General features: G+C 51.0%; 2 protein-coding genes across 3 annotated transcripts in view; both read left to right on the top strand.

Moving 5' to 3' along the window:
* Positions 1 to 3,091, top strand: part of TRAPPC10 (trafficking protein particle complex subunit 10) — a 92,691-nt gene extending 89,600 nt beyond the window's left edge. For both annotated transcript variants that reach the window (XM_066370056.1, XM_066370055.1), the window contains exon 23: positions 227 to 3,091. In XM_066370056.1, the coding sequence (XP_066226153.1) occupies positions 227 to 465 (239 nt within the window). In that variant the 3' untranslated portion in view covers positions 466 to 3,091. The remainder of the gene's footprint in view (positions 1 to 226) is intronic.
* Positions 3,092 to 4,057: 966 nt separating this feature from the next.
* PWP2 (PWP2 small subunit processome component) lies at positions 4,058 to 22,746 on the top strand. Its single transcript, XM_066370054.1, has 21 exons — positions 4,058 to 4,285; positions 6,514 to 6,626; positions 7,743 to 7,837; positions 8,198 to 8,297; positions 9,108 to 9,251; positions 10,155 to 10,290; positions 10,576 to 10,799; positions 11,196 to 11,339; positions 12,027 to 12,097; positions 12,554 to 12,690; positions 13,224 to 13,372; positions 13,543 to 13,690; positions 13,963 to 14,113; positions 15,105 to 15,285; positions 16,268 to 16,415; positions 17,097 to 17,205; positions 18,646 to 18,711; positions 19,686 to 19,904; positions 20,088 to 20,238; positions 20,512 to 20,586; positions 21,970 to 22,746. The coding sequence occupies exons 1-21, from the start codon at positions 4,268 to 4,270 to the stop codon at positions 22,151 to 22,153; spliced, it is 2,763 nt and encodes a 920-aa protein (XP_066226151.1). The 5' UTR covers positions 4,058 to 4,267; the 3' UTR covers positions 22,154 to 22,746.
* Positions 22,747 to 23,211: the final 465 nt, after the last annotated feature.

Raw genomic sequence — 23,211 nt, 5'->3', positions numbered from 1 at the left:
CCTGGGCTAGTGGAATCTAACGCTCACACTGGTCCGGTTACAAGCCTTAGGCACTTGCTTTTGAGCTCGATTCTTTGAGGACCTGTGTGCTAGGTTCCCTTTAAGGGGTTGCCTCAGTTAACATGCTGCTACACTGAAGGTTGGCTTGGATGGCTCACTACTCCCCATGGTGGGTAAAGGGCCCATGGCTGTGCCGCCTGTACCTTACTTCCTGTGTGTTTTGCAGATAGCTGGATAGAAAACGACAGCCTGTCAGTGGACAAGCATGTGGATGACCAGCTGGACAGCAGCAGCAGCAAGAGCAGGGGCAGCGTGCACTCAGCTGCCAGCACCGAGCACAAAGGCTTACCTATGCCCCGGCTGCAAGCACTGCCGCCTGGCCAGGTCTTCAACTCCAGCACGAGCATGCAGATCCTGGTCATCCCCAGCAAAGATGACCATGTTCTCGAAGTCAGTGTCACATGACCATGTCTCCGGTTACCACGACCAGACCCTGTATGAATGCAATCAAAGGGATCCTGACTCGATTGTTCTCCATTGTAACACTCTCACTCTAACCAGACCTGGGAACTTTGGCCATGAAAGCATCAGTGTACAGCTGGTCAGCAGAGTCCGACCTTAACTTTGTGTTGTCAGTAGTGTAAGGTTATTTGTTACTTTCTCATCTTTCTGTCCCTGTACTGGAGTTCTTCAGTGCTGGCCCAGAGCCCACTTCCTTCTTCCTCACTCCCTGCTCATGAAAGCTCTTTATAGGGGTCTGTCAGCTGGGCAGTCTTCAGTCAGTGGGTTCTTTGTGGCAGTCCAGTGTCTTCCAAGGAGACATACAGCAGGGCTTGCAGTCTTATTAGTGACACGTGTGTGCCTTTCTGGTCGCACAGCTGCCCAATTTCTGGACCAGGTGGATTTGTCAATCTCCTAAGGGGTATTGCCCTTTACCTCAGCTCATCTAGTTGTGCTTTTCTAGAAAAACACCTGTTTAGGGCAGGCAGGTAGTGGGGCTAAGGGGTGGGTGGGGAGGTAACATCTTCTGCTAAAGGTACTTTAAGAAGACTAGAGCAGGGCCTAAGGAATAGCTCAGTATTGAAACAGTTTAGAAATAAATGTTTCTGGGACCCTTTTACCCTCATAATGTTGATTGAATATCATATGCACTTGAAATTAAATATATATTTATTTTAATTATCATATATATGAGGGTTAATATGTTTTCTTTCACCTTTAAAGTCTTTACATGCAATTGTAACTGTATAATTAATATTTTTCTTTTGCATCTTAAATCTTAGAAATTAAGATGTTTCATTCAAGTGAAGATTAGAGGGGTCCTCTCAGTGTATTTCTAGTCTGGTTGTAGGAGTGGCGAAAGTCTTGAACTATTTTCTGCTGGTCCACTAAATTACAGTCATACCATACCAACGAATTAATTTGCTTTCAGTTGTAAATTTAATTGTACATATGGTTGATTTATTTTTAAAAGTACAAACTAACTGATGTAACATTTATGTATAAGTTGCACCAAAAATCAAGGACAGAATAAATATGTGTTTGTTTTATTGGTGTGAAAGTCACAGCTTGTAAATAAGTGTTGTATGTATTAAACCTTTTCCAGCTCTCCAAAGCGATGTATTTTTGTACATATAAAATAGAAAACTCTTAATTCACTGGGAAAATGTGGTTGGAATTGAACTTGACCAGATTAATGTGTGAGCTTTACAGAAAAAGGAGCCTCCTGCAGCTGCTACTAGCCAGGCTTGTCACCTGCTTGAGAGAGAGGTCAGATCAGTGCATACACAATAGAGCAGTCACCATCGCTGTCCTGTAGGTTGTCTATCCACTCATTCAAGAAATAAAGGCGGCGTGATTTCCCCCTCATATCTTTTTTATTTATAGAAATTGGAGAAGTGTGTAAAGATAAATATTTGTTTGTTTAATTAAACTTTCCAGTAATTTATCTTCCTCATGAGCAGTTTAAAACTAATAAACTTGGTTAACTAGTTAGGCAAATTAGAACTTAAGCATGTACTGATGATTTAGGGTTTCTAAAATAAGTGTGTTTTACTGTAAAAAAAATTGATGATCGCCTCAAGATTTCCTAAGACCTGTGAATGAAGAGATCTTTGAGATTTGATTCTGTCAGAAAAGCTCGTTTACATGTTCAGTCTCTGAGCCAAGGGGACCAACCCTTCCTCCATGTGTAATACAGTTCTCCCTCTTCCTTCTGGAAGGGGCAGTGCGATCCAGTGGTAACCCAACTTCTGTTTGATTTTTATGTTGGGTTCTAATCCCAGGATGAAATTCTTTAATTATATAGATTCAGAGGGGAAAAAAATGAAGGGAAAATCCAAAGTGTTTATGGTGGTTTCTTACTGTTGGAAATGTAATGAAATCAGTTCATCCCAGGTTTATTTTTTTACCCCAACTACCCAAAAGATCTTTTGCGATGTAAGTTACATAACTGCCTTTGTTTTTTTTTTTTGTTTTTTTACACAAAAGAATGTCACCTAAAAACATTTCTTTAAACTGGAATTTGATTTTTGTTGTGTTCAAAATAAAACAAGACTTGTGGGTTTGAGACAAGCTGGTTTTGTTGAAGATGTAGCAGCTGTTAAATTAGGAAGCCTGATATAGAATGCATCTAAAAAAACCAATATGCAGCCACTTCACAAATATGTGTGGAAATGTAAATATTAGCAAAAGGAAAAGAAAGTTATAATTTTGGTGAATTTCATGGGAGTTCCTATGACTGGAAAAATTATAACTTCTAATTCTAATGTGAAAATTGTATTTAATCTGAAAATGACTTATACCTACAGTTCCATTGTCAGCACAGGCTGTAGTGGGTTGGATACCTAAATTAGTAAATCTTAGTTGATGAGGATAGATATCCCATAAAGAGCCAGTAGAGAAAGTAAACACAGGCTTCTATTCAGTTTTTCTTTAGTGTTTAAAATACGATTGTTATAAAATGAAGTTAAACACTCCAGATGTGTATATAAAATGAAAAATTAAATACTTTTTATAAAAGAACTAGGCTGACAAAATGTTTCACTGTCAACTGTGTGATCTTTAAAATAAATCCTACATGATTTTAAAATTTGATTTTTTATGAAAATGCCCCTTCAAATTTATTCATCCTATACATCAGACTGTAAGACCAGAAAACAATGTTAGTAGAATTTGCTGGAATTCTGTGACTGGAAAAGGTGACAAGTTGATGACTTTGACACTGCAGGTATTAATTCCATTTTCATGATTTATTATAAAAATCATTTTTCACATTCTGTAATAAATTGGTAGATTAAGACCATTGTATTAAGACTGTTTAAAATGTAAGCATTATAATTCTGAAAATACACATTTTAAGAAGAAACTTTCCTGATTTGAACTTCATTCATTTGCTTTGGGGTGTGAAAATTGAGTGTAGAGTTATTTTGTTTTCTCTCCCTGACCCTTGTTTCAGACTCTAAGGGTAGTATTAGGGATTTTTTTTTCCATAATTTATTACCTTGTGGCTCACAAGAGCTAAGACAGTTGAGTTTCAGAGCTTTCGATGTTTTTGTAGACATTTGCCAACGTGATGTTTGGTTGCATCGCTAATACAATTTCTTCGGAAAAGTGTGGTTTTCAACTTATTCAGTCTCGTTCTTTTTGGTCCTCTTTTCATAATCCAAAGCTATTAAATAGCGTGCGGTCCGACCCTCTCATCGTAGTGCGTGAATGGTTCGTTTGAGAGGCGGGAGGAGCCCAGCCCAAGCCGGTGAAGACCGAAGCCTCTAGGCGCCTCTTCCACTCAAGTGCGGAGCTCGGGTAAGACAAGGAACAGGGCCCGCGGGCTCAGGCTTCACCTCGGGTCGAAGGGTGGGCAGGGAAAGGGCCTCAAACTCCGTCTCTGGGCGGGGCGTGGGCGGGGCCGGAGGGAGAAACACGGGCTTGTGTGGGCGTGGCCAGGGTTCAGGCTCTGCCTAGGGTGGGGCGTGAGCTTGCTTGAGGAGCTGGGACTCCGCTTCAAGCTGCGCCTCGCCTTCGAGACGCTGGGGGCGCTGTGGTGCGGGGTCGCGGTCCGGCCCGGAAGTTCTCGGTAGGCACGCGAGCCGGCACGAGGCTGTGTAGTTCACCTCGGCAAACTTTCCGGGGTGTGCAGCAGACTTTCTGAGGTGTACGGCAGTTTCCTGGGTGCGCCGCTGTCTTGCGGGGACTCGCGTGACCGATACCGCCGGCGCGCGGAGGAGCTGCGGGCGGCACACTTGCTGTGGCACACATTTCTCCCGCAATGAAGTTTGCGTACCGGGTGAGCGTGGACGCAGATTGGCACACGGGCTCCTCCACAGCCGGGGGTCCTGGGTGAGCAGAGGCAGGAGTGTCGGTTCCAGAGACCTGCTCCTAGTGAGCCAGCGAACCGGACCTGGGTGGGTTCGGCGTCCGGCAGCACTGGCCTCACCGTGTAACCTGTGGGGGTGTGGATCGCGAGGCTGTAAGCGGCAGCAGCGTCCTGGACCGGGAACGGCACTGGACGCTTGGGGCGGCAGTGTGGGGCGTGTAGGCTATTTCAGAGTTGAAATCTCGGTTACTAGTGACCGCGGTGACGCGGCGGGCTGCAGGCGCAGACTGGCGGATTCGTGTCGGCGAGCCCAAGACATCGCTCGGTCTTCGTCTTCCTCATTGGCTCAGGATCATTGATATAGGGGCCAACCTGCTGTTCCCATTGCTCCAAGGCTGTTTTTCCGCAGGGTCTGGTTCTTCTACCTGGTCCGTCCCAGCTCTGTGCTGACCCCCCAGCAGCTACATCCCATACCTGCGCTGCCCCAAATTGAACCTCAAACATCTCCTGAGAGTGTTTCTGTATCCAGTACAGGGTGTGTGGCTTGGAGTGGCTGAGTCTCTTTGGAAGAAAAAGGTTTTATTTTTACTTGTGACAAGTAAAGGAATCATTTCCAAAGCTGTTACTTACACACACTGGTTAATAAGGTGTTGATCTCTTCTTTGCATTTGGCTAAATTTATCTGGTCATGGTTCCAGTAAAGCTCATCTGCAGAATACCATGCTACATGTTAGCATTTAGGGAGAATAGCATTTAGTAAGAACCGCCCAGACTTGGAGACCCTTGTCCTATCTAACACTCCCTGTGACCCAAACCCAAAGGGCTTCATCTCTGCCCTTTTCCATCCCAGATGCAGCTCCTCTCAGGGACCTGCACTTTATCCTCTCTCCATTCCTGAGGTCACCTCCCTGGTTAGGACACCCTTAGCTTCTGTGTGGAATAGCACAGAAGCCTAAGTGCCTTCTCTGCTTCCCCTCTTGCCTCCATGGTCATTGGAGTGGACTTCAAAAGTAGGAATTGGATCATGCCGTGCCTCAACTAAAAACCTCGGATGACCAAGCTCTCCCGCTCCCTGATGCGTATCTGGGGTTCTTGGGGCCTTCCTGACCTATAGCTCCCAATGCTGGACTGGCTGGCTTCTCATCCAGGTTCCAGCTCAGGCAGCCCCTCCAAGGTTCCCTCCTTGACTACTCTCTGAAATACCTCTTCTTACTGCTGGGGGTTGCTGTCTTCACTGTACTCCATGCGATTTTGTAATACATGTGTCTCCTTCACTCTGCCTGCTGGACATTGATTATAAGGGCATTGTGGGCAGAGACTCCGTGCACAGAGATATCTTGAGGAAATACGCACCTTTGGTGGTTGAATAAATGAATGAGTTAGCCCTGGCCGGTTGGCTCAGCGGTTGAGCGTCGGCCTAGCGTGCGGAGGACCCGGGTTCGATTCCCGGCCAGGGCACATAGGAGAAGCGCCCATTTGCTTCTCCACCCCTCCGCAGCGCTTTCCTCTCTGTCTCTCTCTTCCCCTCCCGCAGCCGAGGCTCCATTGGAGCAAAGATGGCCCGGGCGCTGGGCATGGCGCTGTGGCCTCTGCCTCAGGCGCTAGAGTGGCTCTGGTCGCAATATGGCGACGCCCAGGATGGGCAGAGCATCGCCCCCTGGGGGGCAGAGCACCGCCCCTGGTGGGCGTGCCGGGTGGATCTCGGTCGGGCGCATGTGGGAGTCTGTCTGACTGTCTCTCCCTGTTTCCAGCTTCAGAAAAATGAAAAAAAAAAAAAAAAAATGAATGAGTTAATAAACAGGATGCTGGCTGGCAGGCTCCTCTGTCCAAGAAGCGTTGCACGCAAGATGCACTTTGGGCACTGTTCCATTGTTGCAGCTTTTTTTTCCTCCTGAAATGTGGACCCTGTTCTTTCCTTCACCTGGCAGATACCTCCTGTCTGTGGAGGCTTCCCCAATGCTCACAATGGGAGCTTGGGGCCCCTGGGGATTGGGCTCAATACTCTTTCCTCTTGCTCAGGGCTGCTCCACATAGGCACCTAGTAAGTGTCCTGGGGATGACTAGAGGGACCCTATGAATGACCAGGAACTCTGTGGGGGTTCTGCACCATTTCGTTGACCAAATGTGTTACTTAGTTCTTTTCCAGAGATGAGACTTTGTATACTCTTTGTATTAAGACAGCTTTGTTTTATTTTCAGTTTTCGAATTTGCTGGGGACAGTCTATCGGTGTGGAAACTTAAACTTTACATGTGATGGAAATTCAGTGATCAGTCCTGTGGGAAACAGAGTCACTGTATTTGACCTTAAAAAGTAAGTACGCTAAAACGATGTTAACAGTAGCAATCATTATTGTTTGCACATAAAAATCAATGGTGTTTTTCTCAACTTCCTCTTCATAGTACGCCTGTTGCCTGAGCTGCAGGCCACAGGATTACATATTAGATGGGTCAGTAATGGAACTGGCAATAGGAGTCTTGGTTTCTTCCTTCTACTTCCAGTGCTAAACCCGGTATATTTAGGTTGTTGTTACCTTCAAGGTACAGATCACATGACTCTCAGCTAAAGTGTGTGGGATGGGGTATTGGGGTGTGGAAGCCACCCCGGACTCTTGTCCTATCAGCACAGAGCTTGCTGTATATCAGACTTGCTTGCTCAGTTATACGATTTTTCTCCTGAACCAGAGTGTAGCTGTGTTCCTTTCTTAAGGGAAGGACTCCTGCATGAGTTGTCGCCCCTTCCTAGACTTGTGCAACTTGAAAGAGATCCTCCTGTTGCAGAGTCTGCCCGGTGTCTGCCCTGCTCTGCAGGCCTCACTTTCCCTGTCTATAAAATAGGATGATAGTATGAGTGTTCTCTGTGGGTCCTTTGCTGTACGTAGTGCCTGAGAGCAGTGCCTGTGCAGGGTGTGCCCAATGCCAGCTGCTGGCATGGTTATTACCGTCACTATTTTGTTTAAATGACATCTGACGGGCTCCCTAGACTATCTATCACATGTTCACCAAAGAAAAACTGGAAAATAAAGAATAAAATTAGAATCTAACCCAATGTTTACTTGTTTTTAACATTACTTATTTTTCCATTTTTGTACATTTTCTGTGAAAACAGTTTTACATGATGTGCTGTCCTTGGGGTTAATCCTCCTGTTGAAAGCTGACTTGTTTCCAGTTTTCTGACTATAGATCTGCAAAATCTTAGCATGCAGTCCTAGAAGCAAAATTGACATGTGCAAAGCTAATTTTTAAGGTTTTTAATATGCAGTGCCAAGTTTTCTCCAGCGATTTGTCTTACTTTCATTCCCTTCAGCAGGGAATAAGGGTTAGCAATAAACTCTGGCCCAGGGAACAGGAGGGCTGTGTTGTGGGTATGGGTGGTCTCTGCCTCCCCATCTGACAACGTGAGACCACGGCTCTGGTTTTTGTCTCTCAGCAACAAGTCCAACACTCTGCCCCTGTCCACTCAGTATAATGTCAAGTGTGTGGGGCTGTCCCCGGACGGCCGTCTCGCCATCATCGTCGATGAAGGTAACCACCAATGACCAAGAGATAAGAGATGGTAGAGCAGGGTGGTGGCATACGGCACAAGCTGAGGGGTGAGGGTGGGAATTAGGGTGACACGAGACCTACTCCAGGCCCCCTGGGGATATAGGCCCACACAGTCCTCTCCCCGTACTGCTTTCACATCTGGGCCCTCAGTGTGAGGGTGTGTGTTAGATGTGAACGTGCCTGGGCATCCTCCTGGCTATGTGCCGTTGGCATGGGGGGGATAGGGCAGCTGGGCTTCATGTTCCCGGGGTCACTTTCTGGAGTCCTGGTGGGAACACACACACCTCCGTTTCAGCTGTATGTCAGGTGAATACACAATGGCCGCTCTCCTTCCTGCAGGGGGAAACGCACTGCTGGTCAGCCTGGTCTGCAGGTCCGTGCTCCACCACTTCCACTTCAAGGGCTCTGTACACAGTGTCTCCTTCTCCCCTGATGGCAGGTAAGGGCCTCTTGGCTCAGGACCTGGTGTTGTCGAGGGCAAGAATTGGCTGGTGCAGACCTGGAGGTCTCTGCCCACTCAGGACATCACTGTGGGAGCCTGTGCTGGTGCCTTATGCCGAGTGCTCCTGATGGGTCCAGGCCCCTGCAGGGCTGTCCGGGCACAGCCACTCTTCTCCCGCTGCTCCAAGGCTGGGGGACACATTAGCTCGAGAGTGAGCGTGGCCCTCTGAGAGTCTCACAGTCCCCAGACAATGGGCTGTGAAGGAGCCACCAGCTTTGATGTCATAGTGAGGACGTTGTGTGGGGCAGGTTCAAGGCCCAAGGGAAAGAGGGCTTGTTCTCAGGTTGCTCACACTTGGACTGACCTGGATATGCCCTGGAAGGGGCTGCTCCAGGTTTTAGCTGAGTTCCCACCCCACATTCACACTCAGAAACCCCTTAGAATGGCATCCAAATTGGTGGCCGCTCCTTGGCACCTGTCATGCAGAGCTGGTATCTTCCTTTTGAACAGGACTGTTCGAACTTGTCCTGGCTTTGGTGACTTGGTCAGCAGAAGGGAGTGCCTGATAGGATCTCTGCTCAGGGCAGGGTAGAGCGATTTGGCCGTGTCTTCTGACTCCGTCCACCAGTCAGCCTGGGTCCCCATGGGAGAATAGGGACGTTGGGGGCCAGAGAGAAGCAGGCCTCTCAGGTTTGCATTTTGTAGGAGACTGACTTCAGAGCAGGTGAACTGTCCTCTCAGAGACCCTGAACTGGCCTCAGGACTCTTGCAGGTGTTGATAATTGACAGCTACCATTTCTGTCACAGGAAATTTGTCGTCACAAAAGGCAACATTGCTCAGATGTACCATGCCCCTGGTAAGAAGCGGGAGTTCAACGCCTTTGTCCTGGACAAAACCTACTTTGGGCCATATGATGAGACCACTCACATTGACTGGACAGATGACTCCCGGTGAGGCCAAGGAGGGGATGTTGAGTGGCCTGGGAGGGGCTAGAAGGGATGCTTGTAACCAGCCTCTTGTGAGAGACAGAATGCCAGCTAACTGTTGTCATCCTTCTCCCAAGCCTTGTGTAGGGTTGAGTTGGGTCTACACTGCCTGGCATTGATCACTGAAACCAGAGAGCAGGTTAAAGGAAGCTATAACCCAGTGCATTGTAACTGAGTTCATGCCAACAGATGTCTTAAGAGCTATGGTCAGCGGGCACATTGGTGGGCCTCTCCCAGTGGGGTGCTGGCATTGCTCTGGCTCCTTCTCTCATGGCCATCATCCCTTACCATCCCAGATAACACCTGAGTGTCACTGGCTTTTTCTCAGCTCCCTTCGTTCTGTGTCAGGCAGTAGTGCAGTCTGGCAGTGGCTGCTGCTCTTTACATTGGACCAGCTGGTCTCACATATCCTGAGCCACAGTTGAGGGGACAGCCACCAGGCAATGTGCCAGTGGGAGACAATGGTCTCACGTTCCTGGGGGATTTGGGGGATAGGTCTGCGGGGCAAGGGTGGGGTGCCGCGAGACCAAGCTTTTCTTATGAGGTGCCTGGGTCTGGCTCTGTTATTGCCATAAGCAGAACTTGTTCCAGCTGGGATCTTACGGGCAGTCAGGGAGGCTCTCAGGGCAGGTTCTCAAGCAACATCAGTGGGCTTTGCGATCAATTCTTGGGGCTCCCCAGGCTGCCCCTGTGAGGGGCTTCTTTTTGAGGGAGAACAGTGACACATATACACTGAGGCTCCTGGTCCCAGGAGATGCACAGATAGATGTAGCCAATGTCCCTGACCTACCCCCACCTGTCACCCTAGGGTGTCTCCCCTGTGCTTGGCTGGGAGCCCCAAGGATGAACTATGTTTTCTCCATCCAGGTGCTTTGCCGTTGGGAGCAAAGACATGTCTACATGGGTGTTTGGAGCTGAACGCTGGGACAACCTCATCTACTACGCACTAGGGGGTCACAAAGATGCCATTGTGGCCTGCTTCTTTGAATCCAACAGCCTAGACGTATGTCCCTGCACCCATAACCCCTATCTGCAGAGTCCCGAGTCACAGCAATGAGTGGTGCACTGGGCCCTTTCCCTTTAGATGTTGGTGCTCCCTCCCTGAGGTCCTCCCAGGTCAACTGGGAAATCATTGGTGGCTGTTGGCTGCCCGTTGAAAGTCATCTCGCTCTGAGCATGGGGGTGCTTTGGCAGACCACATAAACAGGGTTCTTGTCACGACTGCCTGTGGGTGGTATGGGCTTGGGGTCAGGGTGACCAGTGCCTACCCATGTACTTCCACTTGCAGCTCTACACGCTCAGCCAGGACGGAGCCCTGTGTGTGTGGCAGTGTGACACCCCCCCTGAGGGTCTGCGGCTAAAAGCCCCCACGGGTTGGAAGGCAGACCTGCTGCAGAGGGAGAGGGAGGAAGAGGAGGAGGAAGAGGGGGAGAAGGAGACCACTGTCCGAGGGAAAGCCACGCCGGCTTTGGAGGAGCAGCAGGACAAAGTGAAGTACTCTCGGCTGGCCAAGTAGGTCTCCCTTCCCTTCATACACACTCAGGCTGAGACGTGACATGCTCCCATGCACCCTTGCCTTAGAAGGAACCTGGGTGGGAGGTCGTCAGGGCAAGGGCTCACAGGCATAGAGAATAGGCCGTTTCTCTGCAGCCCATTGGGGAATCATAGCTCTGGGCACAGCTGAGGCTGCCTTGAGTCCCAAGTGTGGGGTCAGGGAGGCTTAGGGAGTGGGGAACCGCAGACACGAGGAAATGGGGGATGGCACGTGAAGCACTGTTGTTAGGCTGACTGCCTGCGTGCCCAGCGGGGAGCTAGGGCTCTGGCCTCTGGGTCCTGGGTAAGGCTGTGAGACTAGCTGGCTTTCTGGTCCTCCTTCCGCAATTCTGCTGTTCCCTTCTATTTATTTAGGTACTTTTTCAATAAAGAAGGAGATTTTAACAATCTGACAGCTGCAGCATATCACAAGAAAATCCACCTCTTGGTCACTGGTTTTACTTCTGGAATCTTCCACCTTCACGAACTCCCAGAGTTCAACCTCATCCACTCGCTGAGGTGGGTGCCTTTGCTTCCTGTGGTGGGTGTGGTTATGTATTTGCAAGTCTGAGGGACCAATGGCAGGGAGACCAGCTAGAGACTGTGCTGTGCCTGCCTTGACCTTGGGCCCTGCAGTGGCTACGAGGCCTGTGGCTGCATGAATGGCTCCCCAGGACAGCTGCCCTCATCTTTGTCCTGGCCACGTATGCCATAGTTGAAGGGAACTCAGGTGTTGATGCCCTGCTCCCATCTCAGATGTGTGGTCCTTTCCCCTGGGCTTTGGTGACCATGTGTGGGTCACATTATTTTATTTCTTTTTTAATATTTATTTCATTAATTTTAGAGAGATAGAAGGGGCAAGAGAGAGAGAGAGACAGGAATATCAATCTGCTCCTGTATTTGCCCTGATGGGAGATTGAACCAGTAATGTACTCAGGAGGATGCTCTAACCAACTGTGCTATTCAGCTAGGGCGTCATTTTTTTTCCCTTATGTCCTGCATCTTTGGAACATAGAGAAAGTTAAAATACTGGTTTCATAAAATCATGAATTTTAAAGGCTTTGAAAGTGGGTGGTACTCAGGGTTTTCTGGTGCTTGACATGCATTGAGTTGTTTAGTAAGTGAGTGGGGCAGAAGTGCGTGGGTCACCCCACAAGGGGGGGCAGGAGGCACTTGTGCTCACTGAGTCCTTGTTTTTCTGCTCAGCATCTCAGATCAGAGGATTGAGTCTGTGGCCATCAATAGCTCCGGGGACTGGATCGCCTTAGGCTGCTCAGGTTTGTCTTCCAGCCAGATTGTGTGAGAACAAGAAGGAGCTTCTGCTCTGGGACACCTTTTGCGGCCCCATCTTGGCTTTCTGGGATCCTCCTCCAGGCACTGGGAGATGCCTTCCCTGGGCCTACTGTGAGCACAGTAGGTCAGAGGCGGCTGGTGTGAAGGAGCAGTCAGTGCAACTTCCAGAACAGAGGCTCTTCTGGCCGGCTACAGCCGGTGCCTGCATTGTGGGACCTCTCTGCACAATGCTGGCTCAGGAGGTTGGCTTCTCTACACTGGATCCCTCATTCAGGTGGAGGGTGATGGCAGTGTCTGCCTCCAGGTTAGATGAGCTGTCAGGGTGCCAGCATGAATCAGGGCCACACAGCCCACCCAGAATCTCACGGACACCAGTACCTTCCACCCATGGTGCAAGGTGTTGTGAGCGGGTCCCCAGCTCCCCCCTATGTGCCCCTTAGGCCTGGGCCAGCTGCTGGTGTGGGAGTGGCAGAGCGAGTCCTATGTGCTCAAGCAGCAGGGCCACTTCAACAGTATGGTGTCCCTGGCGTACTCCCCTGATGGACAGTACATCGTGACTGGAGGAGATGACGGCAAGGTAGGACTGTGTTGCCTCAGAATTGGGCTGAGTAGTGGTGAGGGAGCATGGCCTGGCTGGGAGGTGCTGTGGGGTCCTGTCCCTGTCCTGCAGGCCAGGGCACTGGGGGGCCGGGGCCAGGCACCGATTACAGGTTCAGCCTGGAGCTCATGAGCTCACCTCATCTAGTTTGGGCTCATGAAAAGAAGTTAACAAACTTACCTGGATCTGAGTGGAGAAGTTTCAGGTATCTTTCTGTAATTTGGGCTTGGGCTCCCACGCATGTGTAGCTGCTTCGCTGAGGAGGGGTTTATGGTGTTAGCAGCTACTATCTGGTAATGGGCAAGTGCTTGCTGCACATCCCAGGGTGACACAGGACCCCGCACACTCTCCCAAATCCCCTCACATGAGGATAGCAGGAGGAGGAGAGGGGCAAGTGGTCTCTCCAGGCCCCGCCACCCACATAGGATTTGTGCACGTATGTGTACATGGTGCATGCGAGGGAGTGAGCCTAAGCTGGGGCCCACCCGCTCCTCACATCCTCTCCACTGCAGGTCAAGGTGTGGAACACCCTCAGTGGCTTCTGCTTCATCACTTTTACGGAGCACTCGAGTGGGGTTACTGGTGTGACCTTCACTGCCACTGGCTATGTCATTGTGACCTCTTCCATGGATGGGACTGTGCGGGCCTTTGACCTTCACAGGTAACCTTTCTTCTTAGGCTCTGGCTCAGAGCAGGTATTTCTCTGCGTTGGGCTATGAGAGTGAGGCTGAGAGTTCCAGGCCCGTGGGAATGATGTAGAGTGGATGGAGGCTTGGGGTGAAGCTGTGGTATTCAGGTCCTGGGAACACACGTGATGTCTCTTCCTGGCAGGTATCGGAACTTCCGCACCTTCACGTCCCCAAGGCCCACCCAGTTCTCCTGTGTGGCGGTGGACTCAAGTGGGGAGATCGTTTCTGCTGGGGCCCAGGACTCTTTTGAGATCTTTATCTGGTCCATGCAGACAGGCAGGCTGCTTGAGGTAGGGGCTGCTCATCCCATGAGCTGTGCTCTAGAGGCTCAGGGTGATGGGGGACATGCAGTAAGAGCACCTCTTGAGGGGGTAAGTGTGACAGAGGTCACAGTGATTCCAGTGTTCTGGCCTGGCCTCCCTGATTCCTTTTTCATCCCACAGCCATGAGTGCTTAGGGGGGTCGTGTTTCAACATCCACAGCATCTGCGTGTTCCTTTATCCAGCATGGAGCCACCCTTCAAAGATCTTATCTCTCAAACCTCCTCTATGAACTCCTGTAGGTCTTGTCTGGCCATGAGGGGCCCATCAGCGGTCTATATTTTAGCCCAATGAAGTCGGTCCTGGCCAGTGCCTCCTGGGATAAGACAGTGCGTCTGTGGGACATGGTGGACAGCTGGAGAACCACAGAGACGCTGGTACTGTCCTCCGATGGTAAGATGCATCGTGGGGTTAGCAGTCAGGAGTCATGGCCCAGGATAGGAGGTCTGGTCTCAGAGCCAGTCCTGCCCTTGGCTGGTGTTTGGATGTAAACCCAGGACTCTCAAGGGCCCCACAGCTGTCAGGGTTGGCAGCCCTTTCATGTCGCTTTATATTGGATTCCCTGCTAGGAGAGTGAGCTGGGGCCTGGACTGCAGCTTCCTGCTACTTTCTGCACTGGCTGGAGGCTTAACCTTTGTCCCCAGAAAGCAATAGGTACAGGAGGACCAAGGGGCAGGCTGGGTTGGTCCTGCCACCTGGAGTCACACCACCTATGTTTGTGCATGAAGTTGTACCTGTACACAGCCAGTGGAGTGTGGACATCTCATCTGTGGCTGCTTTCCCTGCGGCAGCAGAGTTGATTGGTCATGGCAAAGACTGGACAGTTTGCTGTCTGGCCTAGCACAGAACACATTTGCCGACCATGGGACTCCAGGTCTCTGCGGGCTTCTCTGCTTCCTGCTGCTCAATCTGGCTTTGGTTCAGTCTTTTATCAGCTATCCTCCTGTGTCTTTGTGGGGCCTCCACACTGACCTCTACCTCGAGTTAGTCTATTTCCAGTTTATCCTACAATTCCATCGATCAACCTTTGCTGTGACCTGTGTGACTCACCTGTGCCCGGCCTTGCCTCCTACCCTGCGCCTTCCCACCAGGCTGGCTCCCTCTAAGTCCTCCCTGTACTCCTCTCATGGCCAGGCCTGGAGCCCCTTGCCCTGAGGCAGCTGGGGTCCTGTCTTCATAAGAACCTGATGGCACTGTGAGCTGTTGGTGCTGAGACCTGGGGCCTTCCTTCCGGGGTGGAGTGTCTCAGGGAGAGCTTGTGGCCCCCACCCCCACCCTTCTCAGACCCGTCCCTCAGGAAGCTGATAATGAGGACAGCGAGGGTGTGGCCTGTCTGCTGGAACCGGGGCTTTTCCTCAGGCCCCGATTCTGCATCTCTCTTCAGCGCTGGCTGTGACCTTTCGCCCTGATGGTGCAGAGCTGGCTGTGGCCACACTGAACTCACAGATCACCTTCTGGGACCCTGAAAATGCTGTGCAGACAGGCTCCATTGAGGGCAGACGCGACCTCAAGACTGGCAGGAAGGAGCTGGACAAGATCACTGCCAAGCACTCGGCCAAGGGGAAGTGAGTGACTTGGTGGGAGCAGGACATCTTTCACAGAGGTATGGCCTTGGGGCATGGCGTGGCCCCTGGAGCCAGGACCCCCAGAGGGAACACTGAGCCTGTGTTGGGGTTTTGTGCAGGTTAGTAGGTCCTTGCACTTAGGCCACATGAATAGCGCTGCTCTGAGCATTTGAGGACAGGTTTGTGTGGACTCCTGTTCTCTTAGGCCTGTCCCTAAGTCTGAAGCTGCTGGATGACTTAGGTGACACTCACTTTTTTTTATTTTTTTTTGGACACTCACTTTTTGAGGAATTGCCAGGTTGTTTTCCAAAGACACAGCACTATTTCCCATGGCCCTCAACAGTCCAGGAGGGTTTCAACTTCCCAGCATCCTCACCAGCGCATAACTGTCTGTCATTTTAAATTACAGCTATTCTGGTTGGTGTGAGGCAGGCTCTCGTGGTTTTGATTTTCATTTCTCCGAGGACCCATATCCTGGAGTATCTTTTCTTGGGCATGGTGGCCATTTGATTGATTGTTAGCCCTGGAGAAATGTCTTCAAATTATTTGCCCATTTTAACTGGGGTGTCTGTCTTTCTCATTGAATTGAAAAGATATAAGACTCTTATTAGATAATATGATTTGAAAATATTTTCTCTCATCGTGTGGGGTTGTCTTCACTTTCTTGGTGGTGATTTTGAAGCACAAAGGTTTTTAATTTTGAAGATATCTAGTTCAAAGGGTGTCCTCCTTTTTATTCAGACTTCAACAAGGACACGGCGACTTGAGCCACATGGTCCTTTTGTGCCAGAAGTTGTGCCTTCCTTGAGATTGCAGTCCACACCCCCCACCTGGGGGTGGTGCTGCTTCAGGAGTGGGACTGGACGTTGTGGACTGCAGGTTTAGCGTCCTGTGGTGCCAAGGCTGTGAGCCGTGGAGGCTGCTGGGAAACATGGTGAGAGGATCCTAGGTGGTGACTAAGTCTGAGTCCCCTGTGCTGCAGGGCCTTTACCACTCTGTGCTACTCCGCGGATGGCCAGAGCATCCTGGCAGGAGGGATGTCCAAGTTTGTGTGCATCTACCATGTCAAGGAGCAGATTCTCAGGAAGAAGTTTGAGATCTCATGCAACCTGTCTCTGGATGCCATGGAGGTTTGTGAGCAGTCAGGGCTCCAAAGCACAAATCTGTGGGCTTCTCAGGATCTAGGATGGTCCTGGGCTGGGCTGGGCTGGGCTGTGAGTGCATGAGGTAGGCAGCTCGCCCCCTCCTAAGAGTTTCTGGGGGAAAGTGTTCTTGGCATTTCCTATGGACATGCAGCCAGGTTGGGCCTGACAGTCTGAGGGAGCAGCCTCTCCATGCTCACCCCTCTCACAGAGGTTCCCGGAAGCCCTTACAGGGGTCCCCAAACTTTTTACACAGGGGGCCAGTTCACTGTCCCTCAGACCGTTGGAGGGCCGCCACATTCAGTGCTCCTCTCACTGACCACCAATGAAAGAGGTGCCCCTTCCGGAAGTGCGGCAGGGGGCCGGATAAATGGCCTCTGGGGGCCGCATGTGGCCCGCGGGCTGTAGTTTGGGGACGCCTGCCTTAGAAGGTTGAGTTAGAGAATCCAACCCCCGTGGATGGCAGCTGGGGCTCCTGCCCAGCAGCATCAGGCTCTGAGGGAGTTCTGCCATGAAATTGGTTTGTCTCTTTCTCTTCTCAGGGTCTGTGTCCTGTGTGCATTCCAGACAGGGCTGGGGTCTCTTTCAGTGTTCATGCACACGAGTGAGGGGGGAGACATCCTACCTTCCACCTCTAGCAGTGTGATGTCTCGGGTTTTGCTCTTCTAGGAATTTTTGAACCGGAGGAAAATGACAGAGTTTGGCAACCTGGCACTAATTGACCAAGAGGCTGGGGAGGAGAATGGAGTTGCGATACCATTGCCAGGTGTAAAGAAAGGTGAGCAGAGGACCCCTTGTGTCCCCCATGGACGCAGCCACAGCAGGCCACGCTGCCCACCTGCTTTTCCTGGGCAGCAGCAGTTTTACTCCTTTGTTGGCACTGCAGAGGCTGATATCTGAGAACTCACTGCATAGGTGTGGTGTTTGCTGGAGGCTATGCCACGGGGGGCCTCCCTGTGAGTTGCGCAGCTGCGGCATCCCCATCTCCCTGGGCCACTGTGTGCTCCCTGGCTCAGGTCCAGCCCTGAACCTCACCCTCCGATGTGAGCCACAAGGACTCCAGTGTTGGGGAGCTGACAGTCCAGGAGACCTGAGGGGTGCATGTGCCTCACAGGGACACGGCAGCAGAGTTGGGGGCCCTCGGCTCAGGTAGTTCATCTTAGAGGATACCCGTCAGCCAGAAAGCCTACGGTATTGCAGCAGCTGACCTGGGCCTGGTTCATTCTAGCTCTGGCTCGTACCCACTCCAGGCACCAGAGGCCCACTCTGCGGGAGTGAGGGCACCTGAGCAGCTGGCAGGGTGACAGAGAAGATCAAACAAACTGGTCAATGCAGGTTCCAGAGCAGCTCTCTGCACTGCTGAGCACAGAGCACTCGCCTCTCTGCACCCAATAGTAATGGGCCAGTGCAAACACGTCTTCAGGACCCACATACTGAGACTGGTCTTCACCTGTCCTGGGACATTGTGATTGTTACAGCTTTGGGAGAGTGGGGTTGTTACTGTTGGTATTGAGTGTAGAGAGACCAGGAGTCTGTAGGACCCACAAAGACCTGGCCCCAAATGTTGGTCATGCTGAGGTTGAGAGCTTCCTAGCAACATATTTTGGGGCTGGGGCACACATGGGACATGACTGTGGTAGCCTCCAGGAAGGGCTCCAGCTGGCTGAGGGTGGAGCAATAAGGAGATGGACTTTTCACAGATCACCTTTGAGTCAATGAGTTTTCATGCCATGGGAACATATTGCCCCTTAAAAAGCAAATTTGGAAAATAAAGTGCTAGGAAGGATTCGTGTGACAATATCCAGGAAGGATGAGCCTCCACTCCATACCTGCCCTGGGTAGCTGTGTGGCTTCTGCACTGCACTGGGTACCCGGCTGAATGGGCAGATGGGTATGGGAACTACCCTGCCTCATAGCCCTGGCTGGGCGGAGGCCTCTTCCTGGGACAGATGAGCCATTTGTTAGCTGCACAGCAATGGGAATGTCTGCTCCAGCAGCTTGTTCATGCAAGTCAGAGGCGCCCATGAAACGGCATCTGAGACACCCACACAGGACTCACCTGCTGCATCTGTGACCAGGGCGGGAGGGCCAAGGGCAGGGGTGCCACTCTTGATGGGTCCATAGCCACCCCCGGCTGTGTAATGACTGGTGGCTCTCTCGTCAGGTGAGTAGCAAGGGATGTGCTGCCCTGTAATTGAGTGGTTCCTTTGATTTCTAGGTGACATGAGCTCTCGTCATTTCAAACCTGAAATCAGAGTGACTTCACTGCGCTTCTCTCCCACTGGTGAGCCTGAGCAATGGGTTGTTGGTGCTGGAAGGAGGGGTGAGGGTGAGGCTTGGGGACTCACACTGAGCACAATGGGCCTGTCATCACCTCTACTCCCAGGGACAATGTTGATCTCAGTTTATAACTAGCTCAGGGCTGCACTATCCCCTGCGCATTAGACATTGTCATCTTTGTCCTCTCTGGAGGATGGCTGTGAAAGCTGTGACCTCAGGGAGGCAGTTACCTGCTCCGAGCATCCTTCACATGTGCAATGGCCTCATTGCCATCAAGTACCTTGCTTCCCCGTCCTTCCCCACCAACAAGAGTGTCCAGGACAGCTCTGGTGGGTCGGTAGCCCCAGGGCTGGGGCCATTAGGTGTGTGCAGTCTGCAGACTAGAGAACAATGGGGCTGCAGTGGACTTGTCTTGACTAGTTGATTGCTGACACTTTCCAACATGGAGTAAGTGATGAGAGTACTAAGGTTCAGAGCAGCATGTGGTATTGTACTGCTCTATGTGTGAGCCAGGAGTGCAGACTGCGGCCGAGGGACAGATCTGGTGACCGCCTGGTTTTTTTAAGTAAAATTTTACTTACCAGTCATGCCAGTTCCTTTACACATTTTGTCCGGGCATTGTGGTGCAGTTAGGACATTATAGCAGAGACTGCATGGCTTGCAGAGTTGGAAATATCTGTCCTTGACAGGAAAGTCTGCCAGGCCTATTGGTGTAAGCAGGCAGGGAGGACCTGTGCATGCCTGCTCCCCTGTGCACACAGTGCTCGGAGGATGCAGTGCTTGCTCCAGAGACCCAGGTGTTCTTTCCACAGGACCTGGTGGCTGGGGCAGGAGCAAGAGGAAGACATACATCCCCGTGCTCCTTTCTGTGCTGCTGCATTGAGGACCATGGGAGTGTGTTCAATACCTGTTCCTTATAATAAATGAGGAAAAGTGAGAAAAACTGGTCAGGAGACACTTGACTGCATCATTTCACAGGGCGCTGCTGGGCGGCTACCACCACGGAGGGGCTCCTCATCTACTCCCTGGACACTGAGATGCTTTTTGACCCATTTGAGCTGGACACCAGTGTCACCCCCGGGCGGATCCGGGCAGCCCTGCGCCAACGGGACTTCACCAGGGCCATCCTCATGGCCATCCGGCTCAACGAGAGGAAGCTGGTACAGGAGACCCTGGAGTCAGTGCCCTGGGACGAGAGTGAGTGCTGGGCCTTGCCTAGGTGGGGTGGCTTGTGGGGGGAGCTGCCATGACCCTGTGCCCACACCTGCTGGCTGGGGCTCTTGGGTTCCCTGCATGTGCAGAAAGGTCATAAGCTGTAATCGGCTTTGCCCTGATTTGTATTCTTTCTGGAGTGAGCATGAGTTTCTTCCTTTCTCACAGTTGATGTTATCACTTCCTCCCTTCCTGAGTTGTATGTGGAAAAAGTGCTTGAATTTTTGGCTTCATCCTTTGAAGTGTCTCGCCATCTGGAATTCTACCTTATTTGGACTCAGAAATTGCTCATGGTGCATGGACAGAAGCTGAAGTCCAGGTATGATGTGCTTACCCACTTGTTCATCTGTGACTCCTGTCACTTGATCAGCTGATCTTTGCAGATAAAAAGGGAGACTTTACAGGCAAACATGGCATGAATTTAGGCCTTTACGTGGATACACAGCATGAAGGGAGGCCTCTACATGCACATGTGCTGTGACACGAAGCCTTTAGGTACAAGTACACCACTAAGTGAGGCCTTTACATGCATGCACACCATGTGAAGCAAGGCCCGTGTGGCATTTCATAAATGCTGACGTCTCCTTTCCAGAGCAGGGACGCTGCTGCCGGCAGTTCAGTTCCTTCAGAAGAGCATCCAGCAGCACTTGGACGATGTCTCCAAACTGTATGTTTTGCCGGCATTGTTGGTGGTCAGGATGGGGGTTGTTCCATCGCCAGCTGGCTCATACTAGGGTCTGCACCCCATGCTATCATTTGGGGACAATGGGTACCAGTCTTGGAGGTGTTGTTTCCTCACAGCTGGTGAACTATCTGCCAGGCCTGCTCACAGTGGGACTTGAGTTTGGCCAGCTTCAGATTAGGCCTGGAGGAGAAAACAAAGAAATTGCTCAATGAAACAATGAGTGCTTGCTGTGGTTAGACAAGTGGAGGAGGGTGTGCTATAGTGGGTTCAAGCCTTCCTCGTTCTGTTCCTGGGTGGCTTTATGGTTCTTGCACTTATGCACTTTCTGGCCCCTCCCCTGAGGCTGAATGGAGCCAGGAGGCTTCCTAGCTTGGCTTCTCCTAGAGGGTGGGGGTCCTCCCTCCCTGCCTTTGACTGGGTGACTGGAGAGAGGTAGGGTCTGAGGTGCTGTTGTTTGGATCGGTGGCCAGGCATCCCGCATCCCAGCTCTGTCCCTGAATGTCTGACTCTGCCCTTGCTCTTGTCTGCCCCTGCCCCTGCTCGTGTCTGCCCAGTCTGAACCCAGGGTCCCACAGTCCGTCTGTCCCATGGTTCCTCATTCTTTACATATCTAGAACAAGCCCTTTGTCCATGAGGCTTTTTTCCCGAGTGTCCTGGCTGCACACAGGAACAGGAACACCAAGGTGGAGAGGGGCTGCATTGACTGCCACCCGCCAGGAAGAGCCTTCCTTTTGTGGACACTTCTGTGACTACACAGAGCTCCATCCAAGAGGCCAAGTGCCTTCTGTTAGATTGATCCTTGTTTGGGGTTAATGTAAACACACTGTTCCTTGGACTTCGATGTCTAATCATTTGTTGTTGGGGGATACCACTGGCTGTTGTGTGTTGCTTTGGGGAGGCTCCATCTACGCTGCAAGACTGTGAGTCTGTTTCAGAGTTTGCAGAGGTGCACTTTTCTCTCATCCTTTCCCTTGTAGATTGTCCTCACTGGTGGGTTCCTACATTGAAATGATTGTGACATTTTTCTCTTCATTCTCTTAATGTGGGGAATCAGTGTCCTGTCTGCTTTCTAAGCCAGTACTTCCTCAGGTGTCAGGTCCAGGTAGGGCAGGGGCAGTGAGGACAGACCAGGATTGGGCCTTACAGTTGGGTCCTTGAAGGACAGTGCTGCAGGGCTGAGTGGGTAGATACCAGGTTGCGAGGGCAAGGATGAGAAGAGTAAGCACAGGGGCAGGTGAGGCCTCACGCAGCCCATCGCTAGTTTTTCTTGGTTACAGAAATGGTGATGGGGACCGGGTGAGCCAGGGCCCCCAGTGTAGTAGAAATCACTGCTGCTTTCACTGACATGACTGTGCACTTTCACAGCTGTGACTGGAACCGCTATAACATTCAGTACGCTCTGGCAGTTTCCAAGCAGCAGGGCATGAAACGTCCCTCAGAGCCACTGGGAAGTGAGGAGGAAGCAGATGCATCCGATGATGATGACAGTCTACACCTGCTCGGTGAAGGAAATGGGGATAGGGATGAGAGGGACAGACTACTGGTATAGAGCTGGCTGTGTTGCAGTCCTGCTCATTTCAGTTAAGACCCTGGAAGAAATTGATCCGTGGCTGCCTGGGCCCAGGAAATGAGTGGAGGACAATCCAGGTAGCGGTGTAACCACATTGCGGAGGACTCTCTTTGTGTAAGAACCAAGCATCTGAGAGGTAGCTGACCGGTCCCTGGTCAGCATAGACTTGGTACCCAATGCCCACGACCCAGTGGTGTGAATAAAAGTGCTGAATGTCTGCTATTGAAAATGTCTTTTAGTCTGATCTGTGGTGGTGCAGTGGCTAGAGTGTCAACCTGAAACACTGGAACACTGAGGTCACCAGTTCAAAACCCCAGGCTTGCCTGGTCAAGGCATATAGGAGAAGCAGTTATGGTTGATGCTTCCTGTTCCTCTCCCCTTTCTCTCTTTCTCTCTCTCCCCTTCCTCTCCAAGAATCAATAAAATATATTTTTTTAAAAAGGGAAAAAATGTCTTTTAGAGAGGCAAATGGAGTCATATTTATAGACTCATGAACTTTGTATGAAAGATAAAATTTTGATGATCAATTTAGGGAGAAAAAATGAGAATTTCTAAAATGTAAATATGGATTAAATCTAAACTGAATTAAAATGTTTATAATGTATCCTGAGTGTTATTGTTATGCTGGGGGGCCAGGACCACCACCCACTGGCCTATCTGTTCCAGGGGAACAGGTAAGCAGGGCAGGTGGATCACCTGCCACACCCCAGCCTAAGTGACCGGTCCCTTAATCTCTACAGAGGGTTTGGGCAAGGAGCATCTGCTTGACTCTGACCTTGGAGAAGGGCTAATTAGGCTTCCTGGGGAGCTCAGTCAGACCTGCTGTGCCAGCTCTGCCCTGAGGTGGCCCTTACGAAGGGTTACTGAGAGTAGCTTGGACCAGCTTCACCACAGCCAGGTTCCTGGCCACCCTGGCTCAGTAGCAACAGCCTCAGGTGCAGTGCTTCCCTGAGAGTTTGCAGGAATGGTGTCTGTGAGCCCCAGCCTGTCCCTTGTCAGAGGTGTGGCCCACAAGTCACTGGACAGCCCAGCTGTCC

This window comes from Saccopteryx leptura, chromosome 2 (assembly GCF_036850995.1).
Source record: "Saccopteryx leptura isolate mSacLep1 chromosome 2, mSacLep1_pri_phased_curated, whole genome shotgun sequence".
Classification (NCBI taxonomy): Eukaryota; Metazoa; Chordata; class Mammalia; order Chiroptera; family Emballonuridae; genus Saccopteryx; species Saccopteryx leptura.
The sequence above is the reverse complement of the archived record's forward strand: the minus strand, read 5'-3'. Positions and strand labels throughout refer to the sequence as shown.

Coding starts and splice junctions, on each gene's coding strand:
- PWP2 (XM_066370054.1), top strand. Junction 9,252..10,154: donor GACTGGACAGATGACTCCCG/GTGAGGCCAAGG, acceptor TTCTCCATCCAG/GTGCTTTGCCGTTGGGAGCA. Junction 20,587..21,969: donor TTGGACGATGTCTCCAAACT/GTATGTTTTGCC, acceptor GCACTTTCACAG/CTGTGACTGGAACCGCTATA.